Source organism: Plasmodium gonderi, assembly GCF_002157705.1.
Source record: "Plasmodium gonderi DNA, contig: Chr14, whole genome shotgun sequence".
Taxonomy (NCBI): Eukaryota; Apicomplexa; class Aconoidasida; order Haemosporida; family Plasmodiidae; genus Plasmodium; species Plasmodium gonderi.
In genome coordinates, this window is record NW_021628939.1 from 1,283,717 (window position 1) to 1,306,792 (window position 23,076).

At 26.9% G+C, this 23,076-nt stretch overlaps 4 protein-coding genes across 4 annotated transcripts; 1 reads left to right on the plus strand and 3 right to left on the minus strand.

Annotated features, from left to right (window-relative positions):
* Positions 1 to 166: 166 nt before the first annotated feature.
* Positions 167 to 3,649, minus strand: PGO_142780 (hypothetical protein, conserved; the record flags this gene model as incomplete). The annotated part of the gene is made up of 1 exon (XM_028690269.1): positions 167 to 3,649. One exon carries the CDS (start codon positions 3,647 to 3,649, stop codon positions 167 to 169), a length of 3,483 nt encoding a protein of 1,160 aa, XP_028546070.1.
* A 3,271-nt stretch (positions 3,650 to 6,920) lies between these two features.
* Positions 6,921 to 11,276, plus strand: PGO_142790 (hypothetical protein, conserved; the record flags this gene model as incomplete). Its single annotated transcript, XM_028690270.1, has 2 exons — positions 6,921 to 7,013; positions 7,167 to 11,276. 2 exons carry the CDS (start codon positions 6,921 to 6,923, stop codon positions 11,274 to 11,276), a joined length of 4,203 nt encoding a protein of 1,400 aa, XP_028546071.1.
* A 1,528-nt stretch (positions 11,277 to 12,804) lies between these two features.
* PGO_142800 (hypothetical protein, conserved) lies at positions 12,805 to 15,294 on the minus strand (the record flags this gene model as incomplete). The annotated part of the gene is made up of 1 exon (XM_028690271.1): positions 12,805 to 15,294. One exon carries the CDS (start codon positions 15,292 to 15,294, stop codon positions 12,805 to 12,807), a length of 2,490 nt encoding a protein of 829 aa, XP_028546072.1.
* A 1,711-nt stretch (positions 15,295 to 17,005) lies between these two features.
* PGO_142810 (conserved protein, unknown function) lies at positions 17,006 to 19,968 on the minus strand (the record flags this gene model as incomplete). The annotated part of the gene is made up of 4 exons (XM_028690272.1): positions 17,006 to 17,195; positions 17,549 to 17,667; positions 17,976 to 19,250; positions 19,714 to 19,968. 4 exons carry the CDS (start codon positions 19,966 to 19,968, stop codon positions 17,006 to 17,008), a joined length of 1,839 nt encoding a protein of 612 aa, XP_028546073.1.
* Between the last annotated feature and the right edge of the window lie 3,108 nt (positions 19,969 to 23,076).

Here is a 23,076-nt window from a genome sequence, read left to right on the forward strand (position 1 = left end):
AAGGAAATTAAATGAAGGGAAATAAAAAAAATTAAAACGCGCCCGGGTTCCCTTCACACCAGAATAGATCATCGCGTAAGCCCCCACGAGAATATTTCTCTAAAGATCCCATTGGCGAAAATGCTTAAAAAAAAATACACACAAGTTCCTATAAGGAGGATACTCTTTATTTTACTTTTTTACTATTTACGTATTTATTAATAAAGGAAATAAAATTTTCTGTATCAATTTGTTGTGTGGGAGAATTATGTTCAAGGTGTGTTATATAATGACGAGGCTTCAAAAGAAAATAGGAATTGATTTTGTCATAGACATAATTAAAAGAAATGGTAAAGTGAACAGATATGGTTTGTTTATTTTTATTGGTATATTTTAACTTGTAATATTCATTCTTTTTCATATCCTCTTTTATATGAAAATAAATATTATTATAGAGTATGTAATTTTTCAATAAATAATCTTGTACGTATAAATAGTTATATTTATAAATATCATGAGAATAGTTAATTTTTTTAGTATATAATAAATATAATTCGTTGTTAATATTATACATATTTTCTAATAAATCTAATTGAACATTCATTTCGTACTGTTCAAAGTTTTTTAAAAAAGGTGTAAAGGTTTTATTATTGTAGTTTATATATTCAAAAACGGAATTTAGTTGTCTATTTATGTCATAAATGTGTATATTGGATAATCTTACGAAGAAAAGAGGAGTTAACTCACTTTTCTCAAAATAATATGGGGTTAATATTTTTTTTTTCTCCTTATTCATTAAATTAATAAGTTTAAAAGAATTCATATTTTTATTTTCACAAATGTAAAAATCGTTATATATATTATTAATATTCCTTATTTCGAATATTTTATCGATATTTGCAAAGATAGGTGCTTCTCCTCTTTGGCTGCACCTAAAGTTCACATTATGCGAAAGCTTATATGGTTCCAGCATATTATTATAAAAGTCGTTATAATATTGAATATTATTAGTAGTGTATAGATTTCCTGTTAGCAAGCCACAAGTTTCTAAATCAGTCCTTGTAAAAGCAGCATCTATGGAATCATTTTTATTACAATCCAAATGCGATATGTAAGATGCACCTTTTCCAATTTCATCATTCTGATGCAGGTATCCCAAATTATTCCCACAAATATGGGAACTACCTTTTTTCCCCGTATTCATTAAATGAACAAGATTTTCAAAAGAGTTAAATAGTATAAAGTACGAAGAAAATATATATTCACTGAATATATTTTTCACATAAATAAAACACACACCATCATTTCTTATACTAACCTTTATGATATTGTCAATTTTATTACATGTATTAAAATATGGTTTCATATCTATCGGGAAAATAGTTCGCAAGTTATTAAATTCTTTAACTTCGTTGCAGCATAATGAATTATCATAACGCTCCGATTCATACATTTCACATTTTGTCCTTCTTTTGTTTATATCACCCTCACTGGAATAAGAACCCCTACATTTGTCAAAGTTACTATTTCCATAGAGGTAACAATTGTTTGTGTTTAAAGAGTTCAATGCTGAACAAGTAAGGTTGTCTATACCGCTGCTGCAGATATTCCTATGATTAGTAGGATGATATACATCACGGTTACCATTATAACTGTGATCAGAATTTATATCATCTATTTTAACACCAACGCTGTGTTTACTTATGCATACAACATATAGCAAAGGTAAATAGTGCGATTTGTGATCGAGGTATTGCAATTCTTCGCAATTTTTGTAGCAACTTTGTGGAATTAAAAATTCAATAACATCATTTTTTATCTTAAAGTTCCCATTTTGTATATTCGAAATGGTTCCCTTAACACAATTTGTCAGTTTAATATATGTGTCATTTAACTGGTTTGTGTAAGCTTCTTCAAGAGTACTAGTGTAATCTCCATTTTGGGCACAATTTTTTTCAAAGATTCCTGGAGACGCTTTTGTAATTCCTGATATTGTTGTTGATAATTTTGCGGATTCGCAGATACCTCGAATTCGTTCTTTGACAAATAAATGATAATAAAAAAAATAAGATATAAACAATGGGTATAAAAAGCATACATGAAAATTATCGTAAATATTAAATAGTTGGGATAGATAAATATATTCATAAGTTAAATTATAGTTATTATTATTTTTTATGTCTGTCTTGTCTATGCTTTTATTGATACGTCTATGATATGGAACGATTATATGATAATGGGCAGAAAAGCACAACCCGTTTCCGTTCAGCAGTATATAGTTCATGTGATTGCTGCAGTTAAAACTCGCGTCAGTGTTGCTACTATTATGAACACTGTCAGATATAACATTGTTATGAACGATACCAGCATTACTGTTACTGATAGAAGTGTCAGTATCATAGCTCATGTTACTTATATCTCTCACTTTAACTTCTTGTGTTAAGAAATTTACTGAAACGTAATCATCCAGTTGAAGAAAATTTTCTTGGGAATAATTTTCCCGTTTTTTCTTTGATAAAATACAATGTAGCATGTTTTTTAATTCTTTTTCATCATAAAAGCGCCATTTTATATGCACAACTTTTTCAAAAGAAGAGGTGATTTTTAAGTTTTTCGAGTACATTTCTTCTTCAACAAAATTGTGATTAATGTAAGGATATATACTAAACATGTTATATAAGTGTATGAATATTTTTATTTTTTCCCTTAAGAACGGGGGATATTTATGCATATAAAATTGAAAGCATTGATACGGCTGTTCGTGGCAATTACCACTTTTTTCATTTACTCCATATTGAGCATAATAGGCCTTGTCTTTATTATTTGGGTTGTTTAATTTCATTTTCTCCCTATATAAATATTCATAAATATCGTTATCTATGTTAATATGTTCTCCATTTTCTTTTGTATCCTTCTCATGGAATAAATTCGCATTTATTTCATTATATATGTAGCTTTTATTTTCATACACACACATATTTTCATGTCCATAAAATTTTATGACGCTTATATCACTAAATAAACACTCTGCTCTATTATCATGATAAATGTGAAAAAGTTTTACTTCATTTTTGTCATAGTTATTATTTAAATTATTGTGAATAATTTGTTCCAAGCAATATAAGCGGCTCATGTTCTCATTTCCTGATACCGTTGGGTGAACATTTTTATCTTTTTCATTGCTCCCTTTGCTAAGGGGTGTATTACTATCATCGACATTATTATCATCATTCCCGTTATTCTTATTACAGTGGAACTGTGTTGGAGAACAGAACTCCCTTGTACATGATGACATATAATTTGGCAAGCAATTTTCATTTGTATATTTTAAACACTTGGGATTTTCTCCCAGACCATTCTTTACCACAGGGTTAGAACATTTCTCATGTGCATCAAGAGTGCTTTTTTCGTATTCATCATTTTTACCTTGCAGATTATTAAAAATTGTTTTTTTATAACTACACAAACCTAAGAAATTTAACGCATTTCTTTTCGTAACATTCTTAGAAACATTATGTGATAACTGAATTTCATTAAAATTTTTTTTTTTTGTTTTTTCGATGTTATTAAATTCTACAATAGAATTAGCAGACAAATCAAGTAGCGAATTTTCGGAAACTTCAGATAAATCATTATTTTCGACAATTTGGAAAAATTGTTTTTTTTTCATTTTTTAAATTACCCCATTTAAAAAATATTTCATACATAAATATGCACCCCCTTAACTACTTTTTTTTTTTTTTTTTTTATTTTACTCACGGGTTTTCCCTTTGCATTCTTCTTTTTCAGTAGGACAAGCATAGCAACATTGTGACATACAGGTATATGCATATGTATGTATATCTGTATGTGTATTTTTTTTTTTTTTTTTTTTTTTTTTTTACAAAGTTTGTCAATGAGTTTAAATTTTTTATTAAATCCCATTTAGTCATCCACGAAAAAAACAAAAATACTTTTTTTTCACATCCTTTTTTTAAAGATAAATTAATAAAAGGATAAATACACGAAGTCTACTGTTCATTAAAAAAAAATATTATAACGATTCCACGCCACGAACAATCACGTGATAAATATGAGAAGAATTTTAACGTTTGGACTGAGGAAGCTTTTCAAGACAAAACAGATATATCTTTGTGTTTGTGCAAATTTTTATTTTTAAAAAATGTTGTATTTAAAAAGGCACTGAAAAAAAAAAAAAAATTTAACAGTCATTTCGAAATTTTAGTCCTGAAGTTTTCTGTTTGCATATTTCAAACATTTCGCACACACCAAAGCATTCCACGCATTTGTTATATGTACTAAGTGCACACACGAATTGCAAAAACAAGCAGTTTTGCTTATTTTATTTTTGTATTATCTGTATTCGTAACTAGGAAAATGCTTTGACGCCTTTATAATCATATTCGTATACATACGTTAACCGTGCACACGTAAAATTATATACACATTGTGTACATGTGCATATTTCACTTTCCTAACTTATACGTAGAAGTACCATTTATAATATGCTGTAGGAATAAGGGCACATAGATGCACAATATCATTACTGATGTCACATTTTCTTATTTTAATACAAATTAAAGAGTAGAAAAGCAATTATGTACAATAATAATTCATGACGTATATACTTTTATTTTTATTTACTGTTTATCGCATAATTATTGAAGTGAAAAAAAAGAACATGAATAGTCTGCTTTAGTTGAATATAACACATGTAATGCATTATATACCATGCTCTTCTACCATCTTCATATAATTATTTTTATAATTTTCCATGAGTTTCTTTTTCTTTTTTTCATCATCTTTATTGTGCACTATATTTTGTTAAAAAATGAAAAAATTCGTCTATTGAGTTTAAATATAAACCCCTAAAATATGCTTACTTTATTGTGTTATGCATTTTTAAATACTATGTTTTCAATATACATACAACTTCGTGTTTATTACACCCATATTCTTTTTCTATGAAATTTTGACGTTTTTGAATTTTTTCTTTTTTTTGTGCGCTGTTATTTATTTACATATATATCTATGTTTTCATATATGTATTATTGTTAATAATACTTTCCACAAGAAATGTTAAAATATTTACAGAAAAAAAAAAATACAAAATTGTGAATTTTCACATAAAAATAAAGTACATTATTATTTAGTTATACCCTTTTTTTCTTTAAAAAAGTTGAGTTTTTTTTTTTTTTGTTTATTTTTTTAAAAATATATTTCAAAGAGAGAGAGAGAAAGAAAAAAAAAAAGTGAAGGTATTTTTTTTTTACCCGACATTTATTTTAAAAGGCGCAAAAATTTTATGTATGCTGTAAATGTTAGGCCAAAGAAAAATGTTCATTTAGTTAAAAATTTGTTTTGTTTCACGTGGGTATAACACTCTCTGGAAGGATACATATTTATATGCATTTGTAAGATATTATCTATAAATTTGCTTACAAAATATAAATACATCATAAAAGAAAAATTTTACCATATGTTTTTCATATATCGATTAACACATATATATATATATATATATATACATGCTTATCACTATAATAATTTGAGATATAATATTTCTATGATTTATTATAATTATTTTGTGCATTATTATTGCGATGATTGTGAGTATATTGATTCCTTAAATAGATAAGAAACTAGAAATTGGGAGGTGAGAAAAGAAAATATAATTCCTATGTTTTCTGAGTTACATTAAAGGAACATTTGTGTAGGAAAACGAGCATATTTTCAAATTTTGTATTTATCGTACATTGTTACTATTTAGTATTGTTAGCGCTTTGTTTAGTTTCATTGTTTAGTAGTATTAGTTAGGTTATTAGTTATTTGAATAATTTATCATTGTGCGTTTACACTTTTTTTTTTTCTTTTTTTATAAAAATTACATACACATAACTGTTCTTTAAAAAAAATAAAACAATGCATCCATCCTACTTTTTTATTCTATTGTTATTTTAAGTAGTCTCTACAAGGCATTATGTTTATATACTAAGAATTTATACTATTTTTTTTTTTTTTTTATTAAATATTTTGCACATTTACTTATAGTAGTGTGTAAACCTCAGAATTGTAATATTTAGATTTTATTATTTATTTTTTTTTTTTTTATTTTATTTTTTATTTATTTTATTATTATTTTTTTTTTTTTGTTTGAATCTACTAGATAATCAGAAAATTTATGTTGTTGTAATAATTTTTTATAGCACCACATTTATAACACCAACATTTTAGATAGTGGTGGTAAAATGTCATTGTGTTTTAGTTGTTAAAGTGTAAATTGTCACATATACATTTTTTGTAGATTCCCTCCTTGTAGGTATTTTTGTGTATCTGCTTTGACCTACTTAATTATTAACACATTTTTAGGTGTATGTCTTTTGTACTTTATTATTTTAACGTACCGAAAATTATTATTTAGCTTTTTGTTGTACACAATTTTGTTCACATTTTGGTTATCACATGCAACTCTCTTGTTGATTTACAAGTGCCCAAATATTTCATCCGTGTGCACGTTTATTAAAATTTTGTTCTGTCCTATATTTTATGTAAGAACACCATTCTGATTTGTTGAGAAGCCATTCACATAAAAAGCACAGAAAAAAAAAAAAGGCTTCGCACTTTCTCTGCAAATGCTTTTTTGTTATATATATTTGTATATATATACGTAAGCATTGTTTGCAGAAGCAGATGTGCATATATATGTATGTGTATATATAGGATAACATCTATATAATGAACTCCTGACACGTTCAATCTTAATAGTATACAAAACCTACACACTCATCCACAAATTTTTTCATACATATGATGTGGACATCTCCATTTGTGTTTTTTTTTTTTTTTTTTTTTTTTTTTTTTTTTTATTAATGAAATAACAATTAAGTGATTACATACCTTATATAATTATATTTGTGATGACAAAAAAAAAAAAAAAGATAATGAATCATGTCATTATATTTTTCTTTTTGCTCATTAATTATGGTAAAAAAGCAATAGGCACAGAAACTCATGGAATAAACATAAATAATAAAGTAAGCATTGATTAAATTTTATTTTATTTATTTATTTTTTTTTTTTATTTTATTTTTTTCTGTTCATGTTCATGGCCATATATTTATGCACACTCTTGAGTTCTCAAATACACATATATGGTATATGGCCCCTTTTGTCCTTTTTTCCATTAGAACGAAAATGAAGAAAACGAAATTGAGGAAAAATGGAGACTTTACCAATTAGAAACGAACCCATTTATTGATTTAAAGCACCCGAATTTTAATGGCGATTTTATTAGATGTATCGATGAATATTACATTTATGAGACAAAGGAATATAATGCTTATAAAAAGGAAAGATTTAAGAATATAAAAAATTATAAATCATTTGAAAAGAAACAGTTCAATTGTGCATTAAATTTATTCGTCCATGGAAGACCAAATTCAAGAAATTCAAATGATTATAAAATATGGAGTGCTTCAGCAAACATAATAAAACATGAAGCAATGTTAAAAAAAAAGTATAGTAAATACATTATCTATACTCCATTTATTAGTCTTTCAAATTTTCTAGGCGCAGAAGGTTTATATACACATCTTAATTATGCTTTTCTGTTGTCAAATAGATTTTCCTTAACCCTTAAAAATATGTTAGAAGACGACACGTGTGCTGATTATGACATTTTTATTCATTCGCATTGTTATGGTGCTAATATAGTTCGATTAATGTTTACCTTAGATAAAAATATATGGGAGTTATTAAACACATCTTTCGTTAACTTAACATATGAAAGGGAAGTATTATCCATATTAGATGACAATTTTAAATTAACATTAAAAGATATCAATATAGTTACAGATAAAAGTAATATACAGTATAGAAAAGATCCTTACTTTAAAACAAATAAATATTATTTATATAAATCTTTTCAACCAAAATTAAATAAAAAAAAATTAACTGAATATTTTGATGATATATTTGATGATTATAATGTGAAGTATGATGTTTTAAAAGATACAAATAATGTCACAAAGTCATTGAAAGAAAATATAGATTCCATTGCCAATATTGTAGATCAATCAGGTGGTTATAGTGAAGAAAATGTAGAAGAAGATCAAGAGGATAAAGAGGAATCGGATAGTGATGATGATTTTTTTTTTGTACAAAAAACGAAAAATCTATTTCATAAGCCCATCGAAAAACAAGTTAATAGATCCATGAAAAGATTACATAAATACTTGCTAAATAAGAAGTTTAATTTGTTAAGTATAACTTCAACAGGACCACCATTGTGTGGTATAGTATCGAATATGGAAGATATACGAGTTGGTCATCAGAAATTAATGAAATATAAATTTTTATTTAAGAATATGCCATCCTTTTTAAGAGGTAAACTGATGAAAACAAGAGATGGTCAAGAATTATTACATGTGGTAAACCCTGGATTATTATGCACTATGGCTGTAAATGAGAAAATAAATTATAATTATGATAAAGATGAAGGATCCTTAATTTCTTATTTTCAAAATGTAAACTATTATTCTGATTTAGATAATGATGAACTTATGAGTATGCACACAAGTTTAGGATTACATTCTACATTACATATGAGATCATTAAGTTATTATATTTTGAATTTTAGAAATGAATATTATCATCGTACATATAGCATCCCTGTACATTTGTCAAACATTAATGTATCAAATAATTATGCATTTTTTGAATATATAAAAAAAAATAATGTATGTTCTCAAATTAAACAAAGTAATATAGAAAAATTCGTTTCTTATTTGAATGAAGTTATAAATTATGATCAGAAACCAACGCCATATATTCCGCATAGACATGTTTATAAAAATCCATTTTTAGAACACTATGTTATACCTTACATGCAAGAAAATAATATATACACTCCACATTCCATATTAGGAACAGGTAGAACTTGTCTTTTACTTTTTTCCTATGACATATATAAGCACATTGCAATGACAGGATTTAGTGATAAAAATGTTATTAAAAATGATTTAGATTATTTATATGATGCAGATCCTTTTATTTATTACAACTGGTTGACATATATTGGAAATCAAAATAATATAGATAGTAACAAATTTACTCAAGATGTATATGTGTATTCAGACAATATAAATATGAACCTTGTGAATAATCTTATAAATGTTTTTGCGTCAACTCATTATGTTAAATTTTTTATATTTAGCAAAAATAATACTGCGAATATATATAGAAACTTGAACAAAACTCTTAAGTCCTTTTCTTTACCCACGAATAAAATTGTTTTGAGAAGACAACAAGAAAATAAAATTAATTTTCCCTTACTAAAAAATACTGAATTTCATCATGAAGAAAATGTTATATATGAGTATATAAGTAGATATACGAATTTTTTAAAAAACTTTTCCTACCATAATTCTTTTGAATATATTACAAATGAACATTTTATTCTTAACCATAAGACATTTAAACAGTATCACAAGGGACATGTTGATAATTTAAAAAATGAAATAAAAAAAGCCCATAAATTTATTCAAGAAAATCAAACCTTTACTGATATGAAGCATAAACTAAGTGATATGTATAATATTGAAAATACACCTAACAGTAATGAAAGAGAAAATGAAACTAATGAGGAATTAGGCGATCTTTCAACATTTGGGGCTACGAATACATTTGAAGGAAATTCTTCAAGTAGTGGAAGTTACACTAGTCTTCATAATATGGGCAGTGAGTATATTACGTATGATGGAATTTATTTACATATTAAAAGATCTAAAACACTTAGGGAAGCTTTTCGTTTTATGGCTTCCTATAATGATATGTGTGAAAATGTACAATATATAGAATTTGTAATGAAAAGTTCAGCATATAATGATATAGAAGAACATTTAAGTAATTTGGACGAAGTAAATACATGCCTATTTAACAAAAATGAAGATATCGAACTTAGCTATATATCAAAATTTTGTAATTATGACCAACAGGCATATTTTCATATAAAAAAATTGTATACTTCTCGAAGAATATACGTTTTGAAATCTTTAAAAAACTGTAATCATCCAAAATACAGACATTTAAAATTATGTGAAAATACTATTCTTCTCAAAACATTCTTCGATAATGATATAAATGTAACTCTTTCCAAATTACACGATCGAGAAAAAACAAGAATGGTTGAAATGAGGAATGCAATAGAAAAAAATATTAGCCAATCGGATATTCTCTCCATCAGTAATGACTCCTTAGCAGCTGTATTTCATAACAAAAATGAAGACATAACCAATTTTAAAATAAACGTATGTTTTATTATCCCTCAAAGAGCACGTATACAAAATTTATTTTCCACCTATACTGATAAGAAATCATCTCAAAAAGAAACAGGATTGGGGGGGGGATCATCATCTTTAAGGAGTCAAACAGAAAGTAACATTACTTTCAGCAATCGTGATAACACTAGCAACAATAGTGGAAGTACTACCACATTGGCCAGTAGTATCAGTGGAGATAATGATAGACGGAGTAGCATGGGAAGTGTCCACAGTCTTGAAAGTATTGACAGTTTTGGCGAAAGAAATGCTGACAGAATCGATTTTGGATTTGATATGAATAACTACATGGGAATGGGAAGCAATAAAAGTTTAGGCAGTGAGAAGAAAACGGGAAGCAATACAAGTTTAGGTAGTGAGAAGAAAACGGGAAGTAATACAAGTTTAGGCAGTGAGAAGAAAACGGGAAGTAATACAAGTTTAGGCAGTGAGAAGAAAACGAGAAGCAATACAAGTTTAGGCAGTGGAATGAAAATGGGAAGCTATACAAGGTTAGGAAAAAACAATAACACTGGTGATTCCGTGTTCTGCACTCAAGTGACATTACCAGTTTTACTGAGAAGCAGCATCATGAAAAGCATCCATGATATTTACATTAGAGCCATTCGAAATATCATGAAAAATAGTAAATTTAGAAAGGCCTTCAATTTAAGGGATGGGGAAGAATGGTACGAATCTTTCATTTACTTCTTTGACAAATTCGCATATGTTTATGATAAAAGGAATAATTATGAACGTGCAGGTGATATAAAAACGTTTAATACACCACAAAATATTAAATGGAATTATTTCTATTATTTGTTAAAACATGATTCGAGAACGAATTACAACAATGAGAGCTTTCTGAAAAAGTTCTTTTACGGAAAAGAATCACATTTGGTGAAACCACAAAAGGATAATGTTTTAAAGGAGTTTCTAACTCATTTTACTATATTCCTTTATCTCTTCAAGATGGACTAACTGTGTTAGCTGCATATATATATATATATATATGTGTGTGTGTTTGTGTGCTTATCAAGAATGGGACCCTGGAGATTATATATATTTTACACAAAATTATTTTTCCCCCAAGGGCCCCAAAACGAGCGCACACCAAGTAACTAGGTTTTTTTTTAAGTTTTTATTTATAGTTTTTTATTCATTATTTATTCGTTATTTATTCATTATTTATTCGTTATTTATTTTTTTTTTAATAATTCCCCCCCCCCCTTTTTTTTTTTTTTTTTTCTTTTTTCTTTATCATATAGTGTTTTTTTTTTTTAATTTAAATTTTAAAATATTTTTTTTTTTTTATTTAAAATTAAAATGTTTTTTTTTTTTTTTTTTTTTATTTCCCCCTTCCTTTTTTTTTTTTTTTTTTTCATTTTTGCTTATATCATATAGTGTTTTATTTTTTAACTTAAATTTTAAAATATGTTTTGTTTTTCATTTAAAATGAAAATGATAATTTTTATTTGTCTATGATAATCTTTTTTTTTTTTTTTTTTTTTTTTTTTTTTTATATAAATAAATAATAAACCTTTTTTTTTTTTGTTTTTTTTAAAAACACCAATTTTTAATTTTTTTTTTTTTTTTTTTTTTTTTTTTTTTTTTTTTTTTTTTTTTTTTTTTTTTTTTTTTTTTTTATTTTTTTTTTTTTTTTTTTTTTTTTTTTTTTTTGATATACATAAATAATAAACCATTGTTATTTTTGGTGCTTTTAAGAACACACCAATTTGAATAATTTTTTTTTTTTTTTTTTTTTTCTTTGGAGTTTATATTTAATATTATATGAACATTTTTCATAAAGAGGAAAAAATCTTAGAAAACATGTTCTGTTTAAGTTATTCAGACGTGGTATATTAGAATTATAAAAAAAATAGCATTTAAAAATTTTGAGAAATAATAAATTAAATGTTGTTATTAATGTAATAAACAGAGACTTATGGAATAAAAGTGGCAAAATGGGCTATCCAAAGTGGCCAAAAAATTAAGTGGTATTTATTTCATTTTCGGTATTATGTTTACAAAAATGGAAACATGCATATATTCAAAAAAAAAAAAAGTAAGGACAAATTAATTCTCTACATAGAGAAATTGCGAATGGAGTACAGGCTATAAATTTCATGTATTCCCCACCTTCCCCCCTTGGGTGAGTTGTGGTATGCTTGCGTATGAAAAAAAATTGTGGGGATTATCATTTGAGTTTCTTTATTTTTTTGTGGAACACCTTGCACCTTCCTTTTTTTCGTTTTATATTCCGTCATTTTCGCTACATTTTGCAATGTTTTTTTCAAATGTTTTCAAATGTTTTCGAATATTTTTAAATGTTTTCAAATGTTTTCGAATATTTTTAAATGTTTTCAAATGTTTTCGAATATTTTTAAATGTTTTCAAATGTATTCAAATGTTCTCAAACGTTTTCAAACCTTTTCAAACGTTTTTTTCAGGTGTTTATCCTTTTCTTGCCATGCCTTCAAGCCCCCGTTTTACGGCAGCGTGATAAGTCTCAGTTCAGAGAATAGCAGCACGTCCACTCCTTGTCCACATTTATAGACTTATTTTTTTTAATCTGTAAAAGCACATTAATACTTCTTGAGTGCTCACTCGACGATGTTATGTATATGTTTCCACATAATTCATTTGTCTTATCAGCATCCACGAGGGGCGAAATATTAGCAATGTTGTAATTTGGACAGTGTATATGTAAAAGTACCTGTTTCCAGTGTGTTTCTTGCTTGAACATACTAGTTGTTAAAACGGTATTTGTACAAGTTTTCAAATTTGAGGATATGTTCTCAGAATTGTGAATTGATACACTTGCACTGAATGGAAGTGGTTCAAAATGACAATCAAAATAAAAACACAAACTTGTTACAACTTTTCCATAATTAAGTGCAACTTTAAAATTGGAATGGATATACAAATTTTCATTTTTACTATACGTATACATGTCAATTATAGCATAATTAACTACTTCAGTTGAAACTTTGTTTTTGTCTAGACTAATAACTTTAGCATTTTCCATAAAAGACTTACAGTCTGGTTTTAATTCAGATAAATCTTTATCATATAGTGGACTATCCCATATTAAGATATTTTCATTTACATAATCTAAATCGTTATAACCTGCGAGATATAAATAAATTTTATTAGGAAATAAAAAACCACCTTCCTTTAAATAAAGATCTCTAGCATATAAAATAGTATTTATCATACATTCGTAAAATAAAAAATATCCCATCCATTCGGATATAATAATGTCAAACTTTAGTATTTTAAGCTCCTTGATATTATGATTTTTTTTAAATTTTTCAATATCATCTTTTTTGCTAATATAATATATTTCCCCCTTTTCATCAGTATAAATATCATTTTCTTCTAATTTCCCTTCAAATAAGTATATATTCTTTGCTTCATTCATTTCTGTTATTTTTCTTGCTTTCTTTAATATCCTATGTGCATTATCAATTCCAACAACGATTTTCGCGTGATCCGAACAAAACAGGGAAATTATGGAAGATCCGCATCCTATATCTAAAACCACTTTATTTTGAAATATTTCTTTATTTTCTTTTATGAATTCATAGTAGCAATTTGTTCTACTCTTATCTAAAATCATAGTTCTATGTATACTTGTGTCGTTATAACTTTCGAAATATTTATTGTCACAACCTTCTTCAGAATCTCCACTCTCCTTATCCGTGCTGTTTACAACACTACCATGTGTACATTCTATTTCTCTGAATGTAGATAAGAAAATTTCCTTTCTCTTTTGAATTCCATCTGGTTTTTGTATTTCCCCAATTTGTGCATTTTCAGTAACCCCCTTTTTTATAATATCTCTCTTCATTATTTCACTCATTAAATGTTTAATAATTTTCTCCATGCTATTAATTTTTTTGTGCAAATTGTACAACTCAATGTTCTCATTTTCAGATTTTTTCACAAATTTTTCTATAATTGATTCATGTAGGCTATTTTTCTTTAAATAATTATTACCTTCCCTCAAGGTGTCTTCATGATTCACTTTCCCTGTCTCTACTATAATATCGATTAAATGATTTAAATTAATATTATTGAGAGTGGAAGTGTCAACTGTTTCTAGTCTGTTTCCAAAATGCTCGCTCCATTTCATGCCACCACTTTCCTTCTTCTTTTCATCCTGTTCAATGTTGGGTATGTTGTTTAAATCCTCAATTAATGTTTCATGTTTATTGCTTATTTTATTTTCGATAGAGATGTGCTCATTATTCACGACATCGATGTTGGTTGCATTTGAGTATTCTTCCAATAAGCTCTGGTTTGACTTCGAGTTTTTACAATGGTCTGATAAATTATCGCTATTCATTTTGTAATTACTTGTGGGTAATAATTTTTCTGAAAATTCGGATGCAACAGAAATATCATCTTCACTAAATAAGGAAGAATCACAATCTGAAGAATCTTCTACAAGATCATTCAGTTTTAACTTTAGATTCTCTTCCAAGACATAACAACTATTTTGATAATGCATATCCGTAGTATTCATAGTGCGATTCTCATTGTCTGTAATATCTAACGTGGTAAAATTAAATATTTCAAAATGATCCTTGTTCACATCCCATAATAATTTATCATTATTTATAATTGGTTTTAAAAAAAAGTTTACGTATTTTTCCGAATTTACAATAAAAGAAAAAATATCATATTCTAAAAATATATCGTGATATTTTTTCACGTTTAAATTATTTAATTGACATAATCTTAAAAAGTTAATAAAAATTATATTTTTGTATTCTTCATTATAGTGTAGTATATTAATATCTTTTCTTAACATATGAATAACGACATTTTTTGTTCTCCTACTTTTGTAATTGTCAATTAAACTATAAGCATACTTATCATCAAAAAATGTGTCCTTAGTTGTGCTCGTTGATTCATCTGTGAACCCTTCAATTATGTTTTTCACATGTTCTTGCAAGTGCAGATCTAACAACTTGGGCACCTTCGTGTCCATTTTCTGTCAATCGAGGTTTTTTTTCTTTTTCTTTTTTTTTTTTTCTACCTGTTCTATATCAACATATATCCGAATGTGCTCTTATCTATGTTATTTTTTCCTTCTTATGTAAGTTTTTTTGGGTATGGACTCATATAAAAATAAAAATTTGTTTATGATAATTCTTTAGATTTCGTGAGATAATTTAACAATTATGTATTTCACTTTTTTTATCAAAAAAAATAAAAAATAAATAATAAAATAAAAAATACTTGGGTTATATTTCAAAGTGCCTTTTACACATTATCCACAAAAAATTACTACAAATTGGGTTAAAGGGGAAAAAATGTTGTTATAATATGCATTTTCAAAATTGAGGGATTTATATATTCTTCTGCTGATGTACTTTCGATTAAAAGGTATGATCAAATTAGATAATTTCTGAGTAGCAGAAACATTATGTCCCTTTAAAATTTCCAATGTGGCACAAAATGACAAAAAAAAAAAAAAAAAAGTTAACCTATAAAAATTGTACATAGCATTTTTTGTAGATTTTTTACAAAACGTGTTTTCCATTCACAACAAACCGTTTCTTTTTTTGGCCAAAAAGTTGATGAAAAATGGCATCCATAAAATGTATAATTTTATTTTGCAGAAATATTATATTTTAAAAAAAAAAAAATATGTATTTTATTATAATTATTATTTTATTTTTAATTCTATAAAATGGCTGTCACATGTTTCATATTTTTTGTGGAAAAACGAGCATAGTGGTTCACTCACTCCCAATATGCAAAAAAATATATCAAGTTCATGTCGTTGTTCCTGGGTGACCTAAAGGTGTATGTATTTATTTGTTATTTATTTATTTTTATTTAGTTTTTTTAAAAAATTTCACAAACTTTTTTCTTTTTTTATATTGCTTCTCGTAATATTTTCTTTTTTGGATTTTTTTTTTTTTTTTTTTTTTTCCATTACTACTTAGAAGTACTTTTTAAATTAAAAAAAATAGAAAATGCTGAATTTAGGAAAAAAGGAAATTATACAACGGTAAAACAATTTTTTTTTTTTTTTTATTGTAGTACACACAAGCTTAGGATTTGTTACAACTAAACACATTGGGAAGGCTTAACTAGGTAAACATATACATGCTTACGTAAGTACATATTTTGTATATATATATATATATATGTATATGCATGTAAATGCCCTTCGCACATAATTAGGATCCGACGTTCTGCAAGCACAAATGAAATGAAGTTCAAAAAGGGTACTAATAATTGGATATATGTGACAAGAGGGGAAATGGTATGCATAATCTTTTTCTTTCAGTGAAAACTATGAATGTGATAAATATGTGGGAAATAAAATATGGAATATACAGTAAAAAGCATATCAAACTATGATCAAAAGGTAGTAAAAGTATGATCAAAAAGTGGTTAACGGATGATCAAAAAGTGGTTAACGGATGATCAATATGTGGTTAACGGACGATCATAGGATGATCAAAATTTGGACAAAAGTTTTGGAAAAGCAGGGGGTATGTATAATTGGTTGCTTTGAAATGTGATCTACGATATATGTCAGAAAAAAAAAATATTAAAAATGCCATTAGGTGGCAACACAAAATGTAAACAGATAAGAAATGTAAGGTATACAAAATAATTTTTTTTAATAAATAAAGAATGACAAGGTGGTTATTGGTTTGTTGGTTTTCTTTTCTTGGCTCTTCCTAAAAGGATCCATCAAAGCCAACAAATCCGGTTAATAAAAATATAGGGAAAAAGCTTTTCTTTTCAATTTTCGAACACCAATTCCAGGCAGAGGTTAATCTTCCATCGATGCAACTTCCTGCTTCGTTAAAATTGTCACCACCACTGCCGTCGAAACCATGTCGAAAAAAATCACAAGTTATCATCATTCTGGAGAAAACAGGAAATGAAAGGAATACGATAAAATGGTAATATGGGGTTAAAAGGTCATATGAGGCAGTGGTAAATATGTTGTTCTAAGGGGGAGAACAGCATGAATAACACTCTTGTACGATTTATACTACGCAACATTATTGGATCATCAACGTGGCACATTTTTCTAAAATGTTCGTTCAGTTTATTGTTCATTTGCTGATATATATATATATATATATATATATATATATATATATATATATATATATATATATATATATATATATATATATATATATATATATATATATATATACATTTTATTTATGTTTATTTATTTTTTTATTTTTTTTTTCGTTTTTTCTTACTTTAAATTTTGGGCACCATTGAATTCCGTCTTGATGTAATTTTTCATTGAGGGCGTAGAATCATAAAGCTCATCGATTTTCTGCAAGCAAAGGACAATTGGCGTTAAAATCCTTGGAACCTTGAAATGGAGAAAAAGTGAAAATGGGTAAGTTTCGTTATTCATAAATAGTTATGTTTTGTAAGGCATAGAGCAGGGGAAAAATCTCGTGTTTTTCTTGTTCTGCTTTATAATTTCGTTTTTTTCCCCCCCCCTATTCACCACAGAACGAATTGTAGAAATGTAAAATGGGGATATGCTGAAATAGGAATGTTTTTTTTTTTTTTTTTTTTTTTTTTTTTTACAAACTCGTGTGTGTATGCACCATTTATGCTTCGGTTGAACAAACGCGCGTGAAGATGTTTAAATCAACGTAGAGAATGATTTACCTGTGTGTATTTGTCAATAAACATGAATGTGTTTGGGATGTTGGTATCACCCATGTGAATCATGCTAGAACCAACCCATCCTCCCACTTTTTTCTGAACATTATGCAATATTTTTTTCATGACATTTAGAACTTTATGACCACTTTGCATTCTATTTAATCCCTGTCCTGTGTCCATTAATCGATATGGATTTTTAAAATCTAACATATCACTTTCTGCACAAGCCCATAAAAAAAACATATGTTCACCTATTTCTTTCCATAAATATAATGTTTGCAATACATACATATATTGCCTATTATGTGAATGTGTTAATCTACTTCCTTGTTTTCCTGATTCGATGGATAAAGAGTATGGAGAATTTTTTTCATAGGGGTCATAAAACGTTTTCAAATAATCAATCATAACTTCACATGGCTGACAAAACATTTGTATATGTGTATTATAATCACATAGACTGTATAAACATCTTTCTATTTCTTCTGAAGACAAGAATTGTAACTCTTCTGAAGTACCTGATTCGATATCTTCGTTATTTTGGTTATTTAAAATAGGAATATTTATTCTAAATAAATTTTTTTTATTATTTTTGCTACTATTACTTGCATATTTTCTTGACAGATATTTTATTGCTTCTTCCTTTTGTTTAATCTGTTTTTGTATTTCACTTCTACTGCCTTTTGCATCTATTTGCATAGTGGCAATTTTAATTAAATTATCATTTAATATTTCTAATCCATTTTTTTTCCCTTTTAATAAATCATATACAGTTTTTATGGGAGCCACACAATCAAATGATAACAAATCATAAATATCTTCTCTTCTAGTATCCATTAAAAAGTACATCAATTTCCCATAACTACTCCTCATCCTGTCTGGATTCAAAATTTTATATCTTCTTCCTATTTCAAAAACAAAACTAAAAAAATTACTATTCCGTAAAAAATCTCTATCTTTAATCAATTTTTGCCCATTTTCATAATTGTTAGCTATAACTAAACCGGACAATATGGAACATAGTGTTTTTATTTCCTTTATTATTTTCTTGCTCTTACTTCCACTATGAAATACATCTATTTTATCTGTATATTCACTAACTTCTAGTGCACTTTCAAGTAATCTTAGGTATAGTCTCTCTTCATATGTCAGCCTTAAAGGAATGAATTTACACAATTTCAGATACTCGTTTTCTTCTTGTTCTTCGTCTTTCTCATTTTCTTCTTCATTTCGATCTTTTTCTTCAAGATTAATCGTATCATACTGTTCATTTTCATACTATGTATATGTCCACGTGTGTGTTAGGAAAAGAGGGGGGAGAGGATAGACAGAAATGTGGAGTATCCATGTTTAGGCCAAGCCCGTTGTTCTTTCAACGTATTCGTTAATTTGTAGGCACGCAGGGTATAGATATATATATGTGCATATATATATGTGCATATATATATGTGTACATATGTGAATACATCAGACACATCCGTGCATATATTCATGGAAGAGAAAAACAATTCATTCAAACTGATAAAACTAGCACACTGCTTACTCGCTAGTTTAACATATCATACTGGAATGTGTTATAATACATGTCTATGGATATTCGTGAATACATTGAAGATGTTCTCACACACACCAATGCATATATATATATATATATATATACATGCACAATGAAAGTTGTGAATTCTGAAGTAATATGTAGTCTCAAGTGTTTCAAGAATTTTTTTTTTTCTTTTTGCCTTACATTTTTTAGAATTTCCAAATTATCTTGTTTAATTTCTTTCTCTATTATTTTGCTGAGTCTATCTTCATTATCCAATTTACCAATTAATAAAATTAATTCTTGCTTGTTCAGAAATTTTAATACTTCTAAATTTTTTTTAGAAATGTTTTCTAGTTCCTTTGCGTTGTTCTCAACAAGTGAATCCTCTTCCTCTTTGGAATCTAATACTTCCTCTTTTTCATCTAAAATTTGTTTCAATCTTTCATTTTCATTCATGCTACAATGTGTACATAATGTGTTTCCAGTGCAAAAGTGGTGTATATGAGGGTTATACACAAGTGTAGGAGCATATTTAATACGCATATGCAAATATTATATAAGGAGGTGTCATGTAAGCATATGCCATGTATGGATGTGTCATATATTCATGTACCCTGTATGCTTATGCCATGTATGGATGTTCCACATATGGATACTTTATATGTGTGCATATACTGTAAATGTATATATGCGTAGGTATCGAAAATAAGCACAAACACAAAATTTTGTGGGAACAATAACCCTAGACGTCACTAATATATAACGCGGATTTAAAAATTGTGTGTACACAAAATTTAAGTATTTCATTTGAAAAATTACTTGTTAAATGAAGGTGTCCTTGGCTGTCAGCAAATAGGTTCATCTATGGGGAGCTGCTTTGTTATGCTATGTTTAGCGAGTCACGCAAAACAAGTTTACTCATGCAATTGTGCATAAAAAAAATATATATATATATGGTACTGCAAACATGTACTGTTCCTGTACTCTGATAAAAAAGTGCTATTAAGGCTTCACACTGTATCCCATGTAAAAGAGTATGCAGTCTACTGTGGTATATATGTACGTAAGCAATTAGATCTCCTTGGAGTTATTAGTGCTCTAACACAGTAATGAGCAATGATTCTTTACACCTTTAATAACTGTGTAATTCGTTCCAAATTGGGAAATGTCTGGGGGTAATGAATACATGAAACGGATAAACGGGAAAGCACATCATATGTATACGTATAAATATATGATGTTCCACAAAATATATGTATTTTTCTGCCTCAAACGTGTTTTAGCCCGTGGACTCATTTCCTGTGATCTCAATTTTTGGGTTTGTATTTTTCATATATATTCCCTAAAAAATTCTTATAAAATTTAACAAATTTCACTGAATACACAATATTGTTTAATTGATTACTTCGGTCAAATTTTTTTTTTTTTTTTTTTTTTTTTGGTTGAACTTTAAATTATGGAAAAAAAAAAAATGTGGAGGAGGGGGGGGGTAAATAATTTACTCGTCATACACCATGTTGTTACGAGCAAATGCCACGATGGTGACTTATTTTTATATATTTATTTTTTATTATTTTTTTTTTTATCTTTTAAGAGGGAATTAAGAAAAGAGATGCATTTCTTTTCTTTTTAATTCTTCTTATTATGAACGAAAATCTTATGAAGGAAATAAAAATTGTATAATTTTTTTTTTTTTCACATGCTTTTCTTATTAATAGGATTTTTTTTTTTTTTTTTCGTTCAAGTGAAAAAAAGGTTAACCAAAAGGTAAAATGACGATTTGACTATTTTAAAAAAAGAAAGAAAAAAAAAAAAAAGCATAAAATATTTTACTTGGGGATAACACAAACATAAACGCAACATAAATAACCGTTCAGTTTTCTTAATCATCTTAAGTGTGTGGTAACTTTGAGATATCCCATAGCTTACTGTTAAAACACATAGGTATATCTTTATGAAGAAATTTTTCTTTCTTATGCATGGGACTTTATGTATTTTGTTTTGCGTTTTATATTTTTAATGTTATATAATAATGTTTCATATTTTACACTTCCTTCTTCGTGCTACCCATTTTGCATACATCATAGCAAGTACAAATAAACAGGAATTTGACATTTTATTTTAATAGAACGAACACATAAGTTACTACTACTGTGATACACAAAATAGTTTTTAGAGTCAAACTTTTTTTTTTAATAACCTTGTTTAGGTAAATATATATATCCATATATAAAGATACATAACACATTCCCACATAATGCAGGGAGGAAAAGCTTTTTTTCTATGTATGAATTTACAAAAATGCAAGTGAAAAAAAAAAAAAAATTCCAACCTACCACCTTTGAATAGTTGTATAGTAATATAGTAAGGTTTTATATATATCCCATGTTCCTATTTATACGAAGATTCTTTATATGAAGTTCCTTCCACGTCTTTTTCTTTTTTTTTTTTTTTTTATCCGCACGTTATGTGTTTTATTGTACATACTGTTAAGTGCTCATACTATTTTTTGTTTATATGTTAATCCTCATTCAACTGGATAGAGGAAAAGGGTGAAAAATAATACCCTCATTCCACCCCCTTTCTACCCATTTTTATACACATCACATTGTGTCACGGAAAAATACAGAGGCATAAAACATAACATTTTATGCTTTATAATAAATGCTCGAAATTTTTTTCCTTAAGAATGAAATAGGTTTTTAAAATTGCCTTCACAAAGTTAACAAATTTTTAAAGTTCTATATTTTTGAAAAGCTAACTGGCGGATATACGCACTCGTATTTTCATAAACACATGGACATGGGAAAAAAAAGAGGACAAAAAAAAAAAAAAAAACTACCTGTTCAATTTTACCACTAATGTAGTATACATATGGTAGAAAAGCCATGGTAGTGAAACAAAATTTCCTTTACATTTTAATAGCAAGTTTAGAGGAGTTGCCTTTATTTACACGCTTTTATCTAGTGTTTTCATATTGCCTTAAACGTGCAGAGTTATTCATGCCATTTTTAGAAGCAAAAATATGATGAAAAAAAATAGTTTTGGTAGACAAATAACAAAAGTGCTCAAGCAAAGATAGACATGTTGGTTAGATAAATCATACGTATTTTTTAAAATCCTTTTTTTTTTTTTTTTTTTACATTTAAATATTCATACACATAGAGTTAAGTAACATTTTATACTTTTCTTCACATTCGGTTTCTTAACCTTGAAAATATATATGCTTCAACGTAGATAGGTTGTAATAAAATACTACTAATAAATGAATTCCTAACATAATGAAAATTCCTCATATAACACCATTTTATAATAAATTTGTATTTTATTTTTTAAATTTCAATGTTTTATATATTGCGTTATATATGTTCGCTATTAATAAAAAAAAAAAAATTGTATTTTTTTAATTACGCCTTTGATAAAAAAAAATGTATGCATGATATTTGTATATATACACAAATACACGTATGGGATCCAAATAAACATAAAAAAAAAAAAAAAAAAAAAAAAAAAAAAAAAAAAAAAAAAAAAAAAAAAAAAAAAAAAAAAAAAAAAAAAAAAAAA